A 15,804-nucleotide genomic window follows, 5' to 3' on the forward strand; every position below is an offset into this window, starting at 1 on the left:
CTCCCATGTTCACTCAAGCACTTTGCCACATGGAATGTTGTACTTGTTCTCTCAGTTTTGACTGGCATAACTGCCACAGTTCTATTTGAATGGAGTTGTCTGTCATTGGGGGTGGGGGTGGTGTTGGTGGGAGCTGAGCAAGCTTCAGGGACCAGAGACTTAGGAACTGCTCAAGGAATGTATGCTGCACATTTTGGGACAGTCACCATAGTGAGGCCTCCAGATCACTGCAAACTAATTGGCCACAAAAGTTAAGTGGAGTTATGGGAACACCAAAAGATGTTCTCTAATTACAATCAGGATATCCACTCTGATATCATCTGGTCTTATCTGGCCTGCTGAATATCAACTGTATTTTTCATTTTCCTTAGATTTACTTTCAGGGTCTCAATTTGTTTGACATTTTGTGGTTTGCTGCCCAAAACTCATCCTAAAGAGTCAGCCAAGCATTAATATTGAACAGGATCCACCTTGCATTTTCATCAAAACTAAATGGGCAAATACCTTCCGGCAAATACAATAAACTTAGACATGCCCAGCAGTAGTTGCAACAACTTCTTGTTGTTCATGTCCTCAGTTCCTAGATATCAGGAGGAAACAAAGAAAGTTCTGAAAATGAACAAAATAGCTGCTGGTGCTGGAAATCTTAAACAGAAAAGATTTCAGTTTCTCTTTCCACAGATACTGCTTGAGCGGCTGAGTTTTTATTTGTTTTGTATTTTTTGATAATGGTGCCACGCAAAGTGAAGATTGCCTTCCAGGGAATGCGTCTGCAGAGCGCTCCAAGCTTCACGTAAACCCACGGGGAATGGGCTTGAAGACATTATCAACCCCACCTCGCTGTGCAGATATCTTCGAGGTTCCAGGAACTTTACTTCTAATGAGTAGTCACCTCAGCATGTGGGGACGTGACGTTAGTGGAGGGAATGTTCTGCCCGATAAGGAACACCATCCACTCAGAATTTGCTCGACGCGATAATACCACAGGTGCAAACGTCAGCATTAAAGGGACGCTTTCTCTCAACCCAGCACTTAAACTTCTGATAGCAGCAGCGCAATAAGGCGGTTTAACGTTGATTAGGAAAAAAAAGACCTCGTCGATCTCGGGACGGGTGTGTGAGGAGGCGGCATTAGAAGGACCAAACTATAATACCTCCAGTCTGCGAGCCAATGTCCGCAGTGAGCCGGCGACGTTCGGGCAGCGGCGGGCTGATCGCGACCAATACAGACTCAGTCTGAGAAACTTTATAGGCGAGCAAGAGGATTGAAGAAAGAAAAAGTCTAACAGTCCGGGAGAAAGAGTTTAATTGCATCCAGTGCAACAAGTGGGGGTTGGTCCCAGTGAATAGAGAATTGGGGAGGCAAAAGGGGGCTACAAATAATGTTTTGCTTTAACATCGCATCTCTTTGAAAACAAGGAGGTGTTGTGTCGGAGAAGAGAGGAGGAGCTGACTTCTCGAGTCACTCTCACAGCGCCGGAGACACATTTCAATCGGAGTTTGAGGTTTTGAACAACAGCTCAATGTCCAGAACGATGTCTCAGGCAGAGGTAGACCTAGCCGGCTTTGGGGTCATGGCTTCGGCGCTGGACTTGGAGCACTCCCCACTCCTAAACAAGATGCACAGCCGCCGGCGGAGATTTTCGGCCAAGGAAGGCAGGAGAATCCCGCACCGAGCCCAGAGGAAAAGCTCCATCGACATCGAGCTGGGCGCCGACGGGTTGCTGCTCCGCCGCCCGTCTTGGGCTCACCTCTACCCACCTGATGGTGAACCGCTGCCGCGGCCGCGACCGCGACCGCGGCCGCTTCCCCCACCTCCTTCTCCTCCTCTTCCTCCTCTTGCCCCGATTCTCGGCGGACCGGCAACGGACGATGCGAGCCAAAGCAGCGCTAGTGCCCCGCCGCTGGCCAAAGCCGTGGCAGCCAACAGCTCGGACACGGAGGATGGCAACCCCCGCACTCCGCACAAGGAAGCAGCTCCTGAGGAGAGTAAGATGGAACCGGAGGAGAATGAGGTGGAGATGAAGGCGGTCGACACGTCTCCCGATGGCAGGTTCTTGAAGTTCAACATTGAGCTCGGAAGGGGTTCCTTCAAGACGGTCTACAAGGGCTTGGATACAGAGACAACCGTAGAGGTGGCGTGGTGTGAGTTGCAGGTGAGAAGTAAAAACCTGCATAAATATGAAACTTTTAACATCCCTAAAGCGCTTTACAAACTAGTCCAGATTGGTCATAGTTGTAAGGGACGACGCATATTCGCACCACCTGCTCCTACAGAGATAAATATCAGCCAGGGCACATCTCTTGCTTTGCTTACAATATTGCTAGGAGACATTCGAAGGAGAGAGGAGAGCTGGTCTACTCTTTAATCCAAAAGACTTGGATGAGAAATTCATCCATACGGTAGCACTAAGCTTGCCGCATAGTCATGTCAAAGCACCTCTATTTCAAAAATAATTTTGCCTCACTTATTTACATGTGTTGTTTTCTGCCTTTAAAAATCATTTCATTGATCTCAGTGGGATGATTTTCATAGATGCACTACAATGCATTTGAAGCTATGGAAAGATCACATAGAAGGGAAATTGGAAAAGTTTTCATACCCACCATCAAGTACTCATCTACACAAATCCTAATTTAATCCCACTCCATTATCCCTGTATTGCACTCAGTTTCTCCAGATTCTGTCATTCAAAGTTCAAAGTACATTTATTATTGAAGTAGGTATGCAGTAAACAACCCTGAGATGGCCGTTCTCCAGACAGTCACAAAACAAAGAAATCCATGGAACCCATTCAAAGAAAAACATCAACCCCCCACGCAAAAAAAAACAAATCATGCAAACGGCAACAAAAAAAATCAACACCTCCATGCGCAAAAGAGAAATCGCGCAAACCGCAAAAAGACACCAACCCCCGCGCAAAAAAAAACAAATCATGCAAACAGCAAAAAGAAAGAACAAGCAAAAACACAGAATATAAAAACACAAAATCGAAAAACCTACACTTAGGGCAATTTATGGTGGCAATTTAACCCACCAGCCTGTAGATCTTTTGAGTTGTGGAAGGAATCTAGATAATCCAAAGTTTTAAAGTAAATTTATTATCAAAGTACTACATGTTAGCATATAAACCCTGAGATTCATTTTATTGCAGGCATTTGCATGAATAAATGCAATAGAATTTTACTAAAAACTATACATTAACAAAGATTGGGAAGCAGTTCTGCACAACAGCCTCTTGACAGTATTGATAGTAGTCAATAAACAGTTTAGTATGCTAACATTTAACTCAAGTCACAGTGAAATATTAATCATGATGTTACTGCAGAAATGCTTCATTATCACACTACTAGAAAGGAAGAACTTTTACCATTTTAAGAGATCCCAAAGCAGCTAATGTTACAAGTGAAGCCGCAGTTTTGATGTAGAAATGAGTCCAGTGTGTTTGTGCACTGCCATCTGCCACAAATGGCAGTAATAATCAGGTAACCAATAGCTGGTTGAAATATAAATGTTGTCTTCCAAGTAATTTTATGGGTTTCTTTCCATCCAGCAGGATATGAGCTATTGATTTATCTAGAAATGACACCTCCGACCATGCAATATTCTCTCAGTACTTCATTACAGAGCATTGGAGTGGAGCTTGAATCTACCAGCCTTCTGACTCCAAGACAAGAGGAATCTTGGTGACCAAAGCTAGTACCTAATGATTAAGTTATACCAATCTCTTATTTTGTCAATGGATGGCATAACAATGTCTTGTTCATGTTCCACTGAGGCTCCTTTCTCTTGGTGTCTAAAAATAGGAAGGTTTAGATTGAATGGGTGTAGAGATAATCTTTTCACTTGCCAGGAAAAGCACAACTGAAAGCAATCGATGCAGGAATCCAGTAGGTATTTCAGAAGAAATCTCTTCATCCTAACAGTATAGAATATACGGAATTTGCTCCTACAAGTGTGATTGAGGCAAATGGAAAACATACATTTAAAAGGAGGAGAATAGAGGGTTACACTGGAAAATTTAGTTTAAGGAAAAGTGGGAGGGTTCTCAAGCAGGGCAAAAATGCCAGTGTGATGTGGGTGAGCCAAATGGCCTATTTTGTCTAATTCTGTGGACTGGTGATAGCAATTTAAACTGTTATTCCCCTATCATGATATCTGGATGTAGTTATTCTTCTGCAAATTCCTGCCAAAATTCTTACCGTCCCTACCCCTCCACCTTGACATTCAAAACTGTGACATTTGCATATAATTTAGCCTTGTTTCCACTCCAATGACAAAATGACAGAGACTGCTATATACAAGTACCAGTAAGATAGGTGCTCAGTTATCCAAGAGATTTAAACATAGAGACTTAACATAGCAATGAAATTACACAGTGTTAGATCAAAGTACTGGATAGTGCAGAGAGTAGTCATGGGCTGTGGATGATATTAATGTGTTGGTGAAATGGGCAGATGGTATTTAATCTTGAAAAATGTAGGGTGACACATCCTAATGAGACTAGGATATACACCTTGAATGGTGGATTCCTAGAGATATGAGGAACAGAGAGAGATCCTTGAAGGTGGCAGCATAGATAGGTAATCTGGTTAAGAAGGCATACAGGCTTTCATTAATCAGGGCATTGAATACCAGAGCAGGGAGGTTGTGCTCCAACTTATCAAACATCAGTCAGACATCAATTGAAATGTATAATAGCTCTGGAAAGGATGCAGAAGCAGTTCACCAGGATATTGCCTGGAATGGACCATTTCAGTTATGAAGAGAGACAAGAGAAGCTAGGTCTGTTCTGGAGTGAGGGAGGTTAAGAAGGGACATGAATGAGGTACGTAACATTATGAGGGATACAGATGGGGTAGATTGTAGGAAATTATTCCCTAATCTCAGAGATAGGTAAAACATGAGGACATCAATTTAGAGTAAGTGGTAAGAGATTTAGAGTAGAACTGAGCGAGCACATTTCACCCAAAGAGTGATGAATACATCACTCCTACTCTCACAGGCTGAAAGAGTAGTGGAATAGAATCGCTGAGATTGTTAAGAAATATCTAGACACACATTTGAATTACCTCAGCAAAGAAGGTTACAGGCCAAGTGCTGGAAGATGGGATTAATATGTATGGATACCCACTGGTTAGCATGGATATTGTGGGTTGAATGGCCTATTTCCATGATAGATGAGAGCATGGCTGTAAGCCATTTGCCAAGTGGTGCTGTTGCAAATTTGTAATGATAGCATTGCACTTTTAAGGTTTACTAGTGGCAGTTGTGGATTTAAGATTGGGAGGGCATTCATCTCCAGTTGCTGACACTAAGTTCAATATTAAACTGCAACAGCATTATATACGGTATACTTGAAGTTCACTTCTATGGACACCAGTGCTGTCAAACAGTGTGTTTAACTCTACTGACTGGGGATGCGTTTCTGTGCAAAGTTATTTAATTGGTAGGAGTGATGTGATAGCAGTGAAAGGGGGGATAGAGAAAGCCTTATTTTGTCATTCCATCGTTGGACTTAGTTATTATTTAAATGGAGCATGGAACAGTGTGTCTCATAGTTGTATCATCACTTCTGTGCTTGTTTGTTCCATACTCCGGATAGCTGCCTCCTGTTTTCCCTTGGCCAGCTTCCAACCAAAGAGCACATGGTGCCCTGGAAAAATATATCTATGTGGCCAAGTTATAAAAATAATTTTTAAAGTCTAAACTAAACCAATAACTTTAATAATTTATGTGATAGGCCGTGGGAGGTATTCTTGACAGAGTTTTGGAATGAAATTTATTTACATAAAGCAACAATTTTAAGTGTCATCGGCAAATGATAAACATTAATAACAAATTAAGCATGCATCATTTTATTATTAAAAATGATTTTGTATGCATTCAATAAACAATAGGTAACAGTGTATCTTATTCCATTCAGTGAGTGAATAGTGCTCTCCATTTTCTCTTCATACTTCTGTTTGAGCTGTCCTGGTGGATAGTCTCAGCCTGAAACGTCATCTCTTTATTCCTCTCCATAGATCTGACTGTTCCTCCAGCATCTTGCGTGTGTTGCTCTTGATTTTGAGCATCGGCAGAACCTCTTCTGTTCAAAAGTTTGAGAGTGCATTACATACAACATCAACCACCTTTAGGGCAAAATCAACGGATGTATTCAAAGGGGACACGCTCACTTGCTCAGCAAACAACTGTTGTTGGAGATAACCTAGTAATTTTAAAGTTGAGGCTGGTTCCTATCATTTTAGGAATAGATACAAAACATAGATTATTTTGATTCTGGTAAATAAGAAGGTAGTTTTCTCCGTGAAAGAATTAGTTAAATGACTGAACCAGTGTTTGCAGGGATTTAAGATTAAAAAGGTAACAATGACATGGCTAACGATGTAATCAAAGCAATTTGTGGTCCAATTAGCACACTCTTGATCTGTGTAATATCAGTCTTGTTTATACAGTCAGTGGCCACTTTATTAAGTACCTCTTGTACCTAATAAAGTGGCCACTGAGCCTGTGCTAGTGGTCTTCTGCTGCTTTAGCCCATCCATTTCAAGGTTCAATGTGTTGTGCATTCAGATATGCTCTTCTGCACGCCATTGTTGTAACGCGTGGTTATCTGAGTTTCCTTCCTGTCTTCTGGAGCCAGTCTGACCATTCTCCTCTAATCTCTATTATTAACAATGCATTTTCACCCACAGAACTTCCACACATTGGGTTGTTTCTGTTTATCGCACCATTCTCTGTAAACTAGAGACTGTTGTGCATGAAATCCTGGGAGCTCAGCAGTTTCTGAGATACTCAAACTTCTCCTTCTGGTACCAACAATCATTCCACGGTCAAAGTCACTTAGATCACATTTCTTCCCCATTCTGATGTTGGTCTGAAGAACTGAACCTCTTGACCATGTCTGCATGTTTTTATGCATTGAGTTGCTGCCACGTGATTGGCTGATTAGATATTTGCTCTAATGAGCAGGGGTGCAGGTGTACCTAATACAGTGGCCACTGAGTGTAAATACGTACTTTAAAAAAAACATCTCCATACCTAAAAATGTGTTTAACCAATGAAGTAGATATATTTTATGCTGTTTAATTTGTACCGAATATAATACTCTATTTTGGCCTTAGTATGGTCTTAAGACTGTGGCAGTATTAAAAATACATATATATTTTATCACTATGGACAGCAGGACTTCACAATGTACTCCAATTTCTGAATGCTAAGCAATCCATTTATTTAAAGAACAAAAAGCAGATCATGAATGTTTGTTTTAAAGCTGTTGACTAGAACTCCTACATGGATTATTTTTCCATTAAAAGTACATCTCATTAGTCACTGTTTATTTCAGCAACCACACTTTGGATTTGAGGTAAAATAACTTTACAATGCAGACAGTCATTCACTGCATTTGATATATAGAGGGCACGTCTGTGAGAAAATGTCTACATTTTATTTATTATTTAGTATCAATCATTTAAATTATACTTCAGTACAGAAACTTGCTGTGTTATTTAACTTAATTTAATTTGGCGTTTTATATTTTTTTCTGATGAGGTAAAGACAACATGAGTTCAATTTTTATAACTTTTAAAAATAACCAGATTCTCATAAATAACTGGCTCATTTAATTGCTCCATACATCATGATGTTAAATTACTTGGTGAGCCAAGTAGTCTGTAAGTTAATTGACCAAGCAAGTTGCAATTTTTTTGCCCAACAAGAACTTTTATCTAGATATTGTAATTGTGTCCCCAATATGTTTTTAATAGCATGCATTGTGCATTCTGTTCTCCAACAGGCCAATTTTTGTTTTAAATCTACAAGAAATTTGAACAGATTGAAGCCAGTTAGTTATTTGCTGTTATACGCCAATAAATTGAATGCATGTCCCCAAGGTCATTTGATTTACTTTCAACCTAGAGTGAAAAGCCTTAAGGAGGATAGTAGTACATTTATATATTGGTACTAAGGTCTCCTTCTAACAACTTAATCACTGTAATGGCCTAATTAGATTGTGAAATCACATGTAAATAATTCACTGTTGATGACATGAGCATACTTGGCCAATACATCTGATCTACGGAATTACTTTTCTCTCTCTGTTAATGTGCAATAGAACACTCAAAAGAGTGTAAAATGTTGAAACATTTCCCTAACAGTTGCTGAGGTACAAGGAGAATTTTGTCAGAAGTTTTTGATGATGTGCTAAATCTATACAAACTTCTAAGAAAGTAGAGGTATTGCCAGGCATTCTTTGTGATATTAACATTTATGTTCAGGTCCCAGGATAGATTCTCTGATATGTTAACAGACTGACCCTCTCTACCTCTGTTCTGCTAATGAGGACTAACTTATAGACCTTCTTCATCCTGTAGTTTTGTGGGCAGCTCACAGAAAAACTACTGTATGTACATCTTTAAAATCTGCCGTATTTTGTACTGCCCAATGCAAGAGACATTGTTTGGACCTTTCTGTTAATCAGTGAACTTGTTATTGCAATGTTTTCTAATTATTCCACTTTTTGTAGCAGTTTTGGAATAACCAAGTGTAACACATGATGTTCTTGCAAACACCTAGTTCATATTTTCTATTTGCCAGTTGAACATATAACATCGAAGGGTTGCCTGTTCAAGAGTGACATGAGAAGGCATTGCATCCAGAGCAGGGGTTTCCAACTATTTTTATGTCATGAACCAATATCATTAAGCAAGGGGTCCATGGACCCCAGGTTGGAAACCCCTGGTTGAGAGTATTGTAAGATTTCCACACCCGAGAAAACTATGGATGCTGAATTGCTATATGTTTTCAAACCCAAGGCAAAGAGATGTTTGAACTATAAGGTTACCACTCTTTCATCAAAAAAGCACAGCAGCATCTCCATTTCTTGAGGAGATTGAGGCGAGTGAGGCTCCCACTCCCACCTCTGCCATTCTAAGCAATTTTTATAGGAGCACCAGTGAGAGTGTCCTGACCAGCGGCATTATGCCTGGTCTGGGAATTGCAAGACATTTGACTGCAACCCTACAAAAGATTGCGATTACTGCTGAGAGAGTCATCAGAGTCTCTCTTCCAACCATTGGGGATATTTGTCAGGAGCGCTGCGTGCACAGGGCCCTTAGTATTGGCAATGATCCCTCCCATCCATCCATGAAAATGCATTAAGACCAATCATCAGGTCAGCCGTGGTCTTCCTGAGTGGTGCAACAGGCTCAAGAGCTCTTGTAGCTTCTTGTTCCTGTTTGTGTTCCTGTGTTAATTTCTAGGTCAGTGAATGCTGTCAGGTACAGAGCTCTATAGAAGTAAACAAAGGACAATTAAATGTACTGTATGAAATCAATAAAATTATCACATGGTTTTTATTTGGTGATTTGGACTTGCTCCTCCTGCCCTGAAAACAACTTCACAAGCTAATGATTCCACCAGTTCACTGCCTAATGATCTCATTTTTATGGGCAGGGTGGCAAGGTTTCTTTATGAGCATACAAATTGAATTTTGGCTCTCTTATGCGATTGAGAGTAAAGCAATTCAGGGGTTTTTGTGAAGAATGATGCAGCATCTATTCTATTAAGTGAGCATTCAAAATGCTTGCTTTTCTGCCCAGCTTATTTTCAGTCATAGTAATTACTTATCCTTTTTAATGGCTTTTGCATGTAAGTAAAAGCTAATGATGGATCAGAAAATGGAAATAATTTTCAAGTTGAGATTTGTATGTTCCAGCTATGTATTTGGTGCAGTAATGGATTGTTGGTAACCAAGGACAATATCAGCATTCATTGCCCAGCCCTGGATAACTTTAAATTCCAGCTTCTCAAACTCCTGCAGTCATTTTGATGAGGTGCTCCCATGGTGCTTTGGAGTAGGGCGTAAATTAATGAAGGTAAAGATTTCCAAGTCAGGGTAAAGTGTGAAAAAGAGGGGAACCCACAGGTGGCAGTGAAACCATGTATCTGCTGCCTATCCCTTCAAAACAATGGAGACGTTTGGTTTAGGAAGTGTGCAAATTGTGCATTTCACAGACAGTGCAAATGCTGCATGGTCTGCCTTGGTGGTGGAAGGAGTGAAATTGTGTAGGTGAGCCCATTCACTGGGCTGCTTTGTATTGCGTGATAACATAAACATAAATTGTTGGAAACTCAGCAGGTCAGGCAGCATCTGCAAACTCAGCAGGTCAGGAAAACAGAAAGCAGAACAGGGTTAATTGTTCTGACAAAATGCTGGAGGAACTCAGCAGGTCAGGTAGCATCTATGGAAAGGAATAAACAGTCAAGATCCAAGATCCTTCATCAGGACTCACCTAAAATGTTAACTCTATTTTTCTTTCCATAGATGCTGCCTTACCTGATGAATATTTCTAGTATTTTCTGCCTTTATTTCAGATTTCTGTTCTTTGCAGTTTCTCTTTTATTTTCTTATACAAATGATGTCAGACTACCCGAATGTTGTTGGAGCTGTATTCATCCAGACAATTTTTATCAAAATGTACAATTACAAAATGTTCAAGATTGACCAGCAATAGCCTGACCTCTTTGGTACACGAGTTTCCAAGCAGGAGCATAACTACTCTCCTTAGCAACAAATAATTAATACTCTGTTCAAAGTTTTGAAAACAGCCAGAAGGTTCAACTGTGAGCCAGTTACATACTTTGGCTTTTCAATACAGATTCACATTAGTGCTGATATTAACTCCAAAGGGGAGAAATTCCTTGGTGTTATGGAATAAATCACTTGTTTAGTGCACGCGTGTGTGGATCTGCATATGTGAAGTGAAGGTCAGCATACTTATTGCACGCTTAAGACAAAATTTTCCACCTTGAAGTATCATAATATATGCAATTTGCAGTTCCTTAGCCGTAATGTGTCTATCAGATGGAGATCTGAATTGTTTTCACTACCCATCCTTGTAAAGTGACATTCTTGAGATCATCTGATACTATTGAAATTTGCAAATACAGAATGTTCCCAGGTTATGACAGGGAACTGTTGATAACTCAAACTGTTCCTAAGTCAGAAGTGAACTGAAACAGCTGTGATAGGAGAACATGTAGGCACAGGAAGAGTGCCTATCAGCCAGTCACCCTGACTTAGTGAGCAAGTGAAAGAGTCGGCTCAGCACATCCAGCTCTGATTGCTTTCACCCAGCCCCTGAATTTTGTGACTCGTGGGTAGTTGGTGAGAGGAAGCATGTGGAACTACCCAATTCCCAATTGGCAGATGATGCCTGCAGTCCCACAGCAGTCAAGAAATCCACCCCACCAGTCTCTCAAAAAGATTCTTTTGTATCTATCAGGGATTTGTGACCTGGGGAGGACCTGTGTGAACATCTGTTTAAAATAGGGATATTACTTTTACACAGTCATATCACCTTCCAAAACTCTCTTTTTGATTGTTTCGCCTTTGCTGTCTGCATGGGTAAAGCCCTCATTACCATTAAGCTCGTATACATGGAGTGCTGTGGTAGAAAAGCAGTATCCATCATCAAGGACCCTCACCACCAGGCCATGCTCTCTTCTCACTGCTGCCATCAGGAAGAAGGTACAGGAGCCTCAGAACTCACACCACCAGGCTCAGGAACAGTTATTACCCCTCAACCATCAGGCTCTTGAACCAGAGGGGATAACTTCACTCAACTTCACTTGCTCCATCACTGAACAGTTCCCACAATCAATAGACTCACTTTCAAGGACTCTTCATCTCATGCTCTTGATATTTATTGTTTGTTTATTTACTTATTATTATTATTATCTGTTTATTTCTTTCGTATTTGCACAGTCTGTTGTCCTTTGCATGCTGGTTGTTTGTCCGTCCTGTTGAGTGCAGTCTTTCATTGATTTTATTGCATTTCCTGAATTTACTGTGTATGCCCCCAAGAAAACAAATCTCAGGGTTGTATATGGTGACATATATGTACTTTGATAATAAATTTACTTTGAACTTTGAGATGGCAAGTTTAGAGTCATGGTCATAGAATTATACAGCATGGAAACAGGACCTTCTGCCCATTTAAGATATCCCCAGTTGCCAGCATTTGACTCATAACTTTCTAAACCTTTCCAATCCATGTACCTGTCCAACTTTTTGTAGCAAAATGCATGCTTGAGTAATGATTCTTCAATGTGTTTAAGCAGAATATTTGAGGCCCATTTGATCCTGCTAGCAATGTATTTTACTGCTGCTATTAGTAGATGACTATATTACAACAATGATATTTTCTGTGAAGATATACTACATTAAAAACTTACTCCCTTTATGCTCTTCATACTTCCCTGTATTATTACTTATGGTTAACCTGCGACAAACAGCATAATCAGGTGGGAAGAGTTCCAAAACAAAGTAAGTACTTCATCCATAAGTAATTTTCTCTAGCTCTGTCAGTTAATAGGACTAGATTACTCCACTAAAGTTATTGGATCCAAAGGTTATTTAAGGTTGGATTTAGAGTCTTCCGATAATCATCAAAATTTGTTTTTGCTTTAACTTTGAAATCCCCTTAACGTGGAAATGTCAAAGTATCCACAATAGTTCATTTTGATCAATGATCAATGAACTAGTGACTTTTGACTTAGTGACAACAGCAGGCTACGGAAACATAAAAAGGTAAACATGTCCATGCTGAATGCATGCATAATCTACAAAAGTATTTACAAGTTATAAACACTAAACTTTCTTCGTTAATAAATTATTATGATATCTCGTTTGTGAAGTTAACAATGGTGTTGGTTTTTATGATGTCTAAATATCATTGAGATAAATGGCAATGGCATTCAAAAAGGCAGATGAAAGAATGAGCAGTTGCAAAGTAATAATGAGTAACTCTTCAGAGGTATACTTCATGCTCTTAGAAAAGTATGGACTCTGTTTGGAAATAGCCCTGGCCCATTCTATCTACTCACATCATCTCTGAAAATCTTGGGTTTAATTCCATGTGTCCTTCGATGGTGAGCTGAATGGGACTCTATGTTGTTGACTGCAATGTTGCCTGTTGGAAATTCAAAATCAAACTACTGCAGATGCTGGAAATCAGAAATAAAAAGATAAAATGCTGAAAATACTCTGCACATCTGCAGGAGAGGAACATGGTGTTTTAAGTCAATAACTTGTTCCTTACTGCACAGTTGCTGCCTGACCAACATTTTCAATTTAATTGTCTTTTGATGCACTGCATCTTGTGGTGGACATCCTACCACAGCCCATACTAGTAGTAGTAGTAGTAATGCGATCACTCAAGTTGAGTGTGATGTTCTCCAAAATGATGTCTTTTTTTAATATGAGGAAGCTAAAGCATGGCAGCCACCATATGGTCCTTGATAGATTAGGGTCAGGGTCCAGTGATGTGGCATGCAAGATAACTGGGGACCCTTCACTGCTGTAACCATCCTCCATCTTCACTGCTGTTGTGATGTGTCATCATCTTCTGCCAGCTCCACTGTTAAGATCTTGGTTGGATCGCTGTTTGTCTGGAACCTTCTCCTTTGACATTACTGCTGTGGGTGACCCTACAAGGAGCCAAGCACCAGACGGCATTACTCCTGGGATCTCAGAAACTCTCAAGCCTCTCCACCCCAACAAGATGACAATATTACCCTCTTTTGTTGCACAGAAGTCCTGGCTGATGCATCCTCTTCATTCAGTGCTACTAGTCCCAATCTGGACACACATCTGGTATTCTGTTCAACATTTGGCAACTGTCTGTAGAACAGGGACTTGAAGCTGGGAATGCATTTTACAAGTCCTCGCTAAAGTAAATCTGCTGAGCCAGCAAAATACTAAAAGCAGGAAAGTACTTAAATTTCTCACGAGTGCTGTTGTATTTCAAGCCCAACATCCTCTTCTATTGATACTAAACACTTTAGCCACTTTTCTTCTGGTATCCTATATCTCACCTTTACTCAAAGCAGCTTCTTTTCACCTAATATGCCTACTTCAATGGTTTCCATAGCTTCTTTCAAAGATTTAACTTCCCTTTAGTGGAATGCTAATAAGCAGGTGTACAGTTTTTAAAGGGCAAATTAAGAGACAATTACATTGGCTTTCCTGCTGAAACAAAAATCCTCACTCCCCTCGCCATAAGGTGTTCTTTTGTAACTTGCACCCAAGTATTAAAATCATGCCGGTTGCTCCCATCAGTTTCATGTATTCCAGGCTCAGTAAGCAGTTTGAGCAAGCTTTTGGAATTTTTAGAGTAGTTATTCCTACTGACGGAGATACATGTTGAATCAAATTCAAGTTGCATTTATCATTAATTGCACAAGTATAAGCAGCATTCATAAAAAAACATAAACTCAATATAAACAATACATAAAAAAGAACATAATTAGAACAAAAAACTGTCCACTTTAGTGCAAAGTGATCAGTGATCATAGTGTTGCTAAACCAGTGATTAGGGTTTTGCTGATTGATGCAGAAAAAGTAAGGAAGCTAAGTAGTTGTTCTTGAACCTGGTAGTGTGGGACTTCAGGCTTCTGCACCTCCTGCCCAATAGTAATCGCAATGGGTGGTGGGGATCTTAAATCGATGTTTCTTCCTGTAGACATTACCAGTGGTGGGGTAGGATGTGCCTGGGATGAATTGGGCAGAGTCCATTGTTCTCTGCAGCTTCTTACATTCCTTTGCATTTGAATTGCTGCACCAGAATATACTGCAACCAGTCAGCATATTTTCAAAAGTACATCTGTAGGGGTTTGTTAGTGTTTAGTGGCAAACCAAGCCTTATAAGTCTTATTAATCATAATAAGACTGAGCTTAGGACAGTGCCTATTTAAGGTACGATTTAGCTACTGGGTATATTGTTTTGTTTCAAAACTTGTGTGTACTGGAGCATTGCCAGACGTAATTCCTTGATCAGGTTGAATGTAGTTAATTCTGGCGTATGTCAATTGGGATACAGTGTCCCCTGTTAATTGGGACACATCAGGACAAGTACATTTTGGCCCAATTAAGTGGCTGCCCCAATTAGCCAAAGTGTCATGTAAATAATTTAAAAGGTATGTAAAAGACAAACAGAGTGACAATTTCTGTTTTTAAATGAAATACAGAACAAATTAAAACATACCAAAACTACTACAGTACTATAAAACTGTATATTAGTTCCTAAAAGTTATTGATGGAGGAATTCATTCAGCGTATACTGACATGTTCCTTTGATTGACTGTAAATGAACAAAAGCAGCGCAGACACCTAGTGTACTGCCTTCAAACAGTGTTTTCAATGTTTACATCCACCAAATCTTTGTTTTAATTGCAACATTCAAGATGATTGTTACTACCTTCAAATTCTTTATAGTTTCTACCTTGTTGAAGTAGTAAAATCATTTCATTTTCTCTCCTGGCCATTTCTGGTAGCTCCATGCTTGAATAGTTGAAATTGCAGTGAAAAAAACAGTTCTGAATTGTCTTACTGTTTATTACTCACCAACGATCAGTGACAAAAATCACTGCTTTTTGAACACAAACATGCAAGTGATGGCAACAGTCTCCTGCACAATTAAATATCATAGTGTCCCAAATATGCAGCTGCCCTGTTTAACCGATGGCTCAATTAACCAGAATCCACTGTATTTGTTTTACTGAACTTATTTCTAGATCTTTCCATTATGTTTAAGATGCCTGAAGGGTGCTAGACAAATACAAGTCCTTTTTATTGTTTTCAAGTTTTGCAATTAAAGTTAAATTCCAACGACAGAGGTGTATGAATTCTAGCAGATCAGTAAAACACCTTGCATTTCTGCATCCTCATTTTGTGGAAATTTCCATTTTTCCTTGTCACTTGAAAAATTCTTCCATGGAATGACATATAGTTGCTGATGG

At 39.8% G+C, this 15,804-nt stretch overlaps 1 protein-coding gene across 4 annotated transcripts in view; it reads left to right on the forward strand.

Annotated features, from left to right (window-relative positions):
- The first annotated feature begins 906 nt into the window (after positions 1-906).
- Positions 907-15,804, forward strand: part of wnk4a (WNK lysine deficient protein kinase 4a) — a 93,006-nt gene continuing 78,108 nt past the window's right edge. For 2 of the 4 annotated variants that reach the window (XR_012102055.1, XM_073071516.1), the window contains exon 1: positions 911-2,155. Coding sequence is in view for 3 of the 4 variants with exons in the window: in XM_073071516.1 (XP_072927617.1) it covers positions 1,523-2,155 (633 nt within the window). In the remaining variant the exon portion in view is untranslated. Of the gene's footprint in view, positions 2,156-15,804 lie in introns of all 4 variants that reach the window. The other 2 variants (XM_073071518.1, XM_073071517.1) reach the window with 2 other exon arrangements.

The sequence above is a fragment of the Hemitrygon akajei genome, chromosome 18 (assembly GCF_048418815.1).
Source record: "Hemitrygon akajei chromosome 18, sHemAka1.3, whole genome shotgun sequence".
NCBI classification, from domain to species: Eukaryota; Metazoa; Chordata; class Chondrichthyes; order Myliobatiformes; family Dasyatidae; genus Hemitrygon; species Hemitrygon akajei.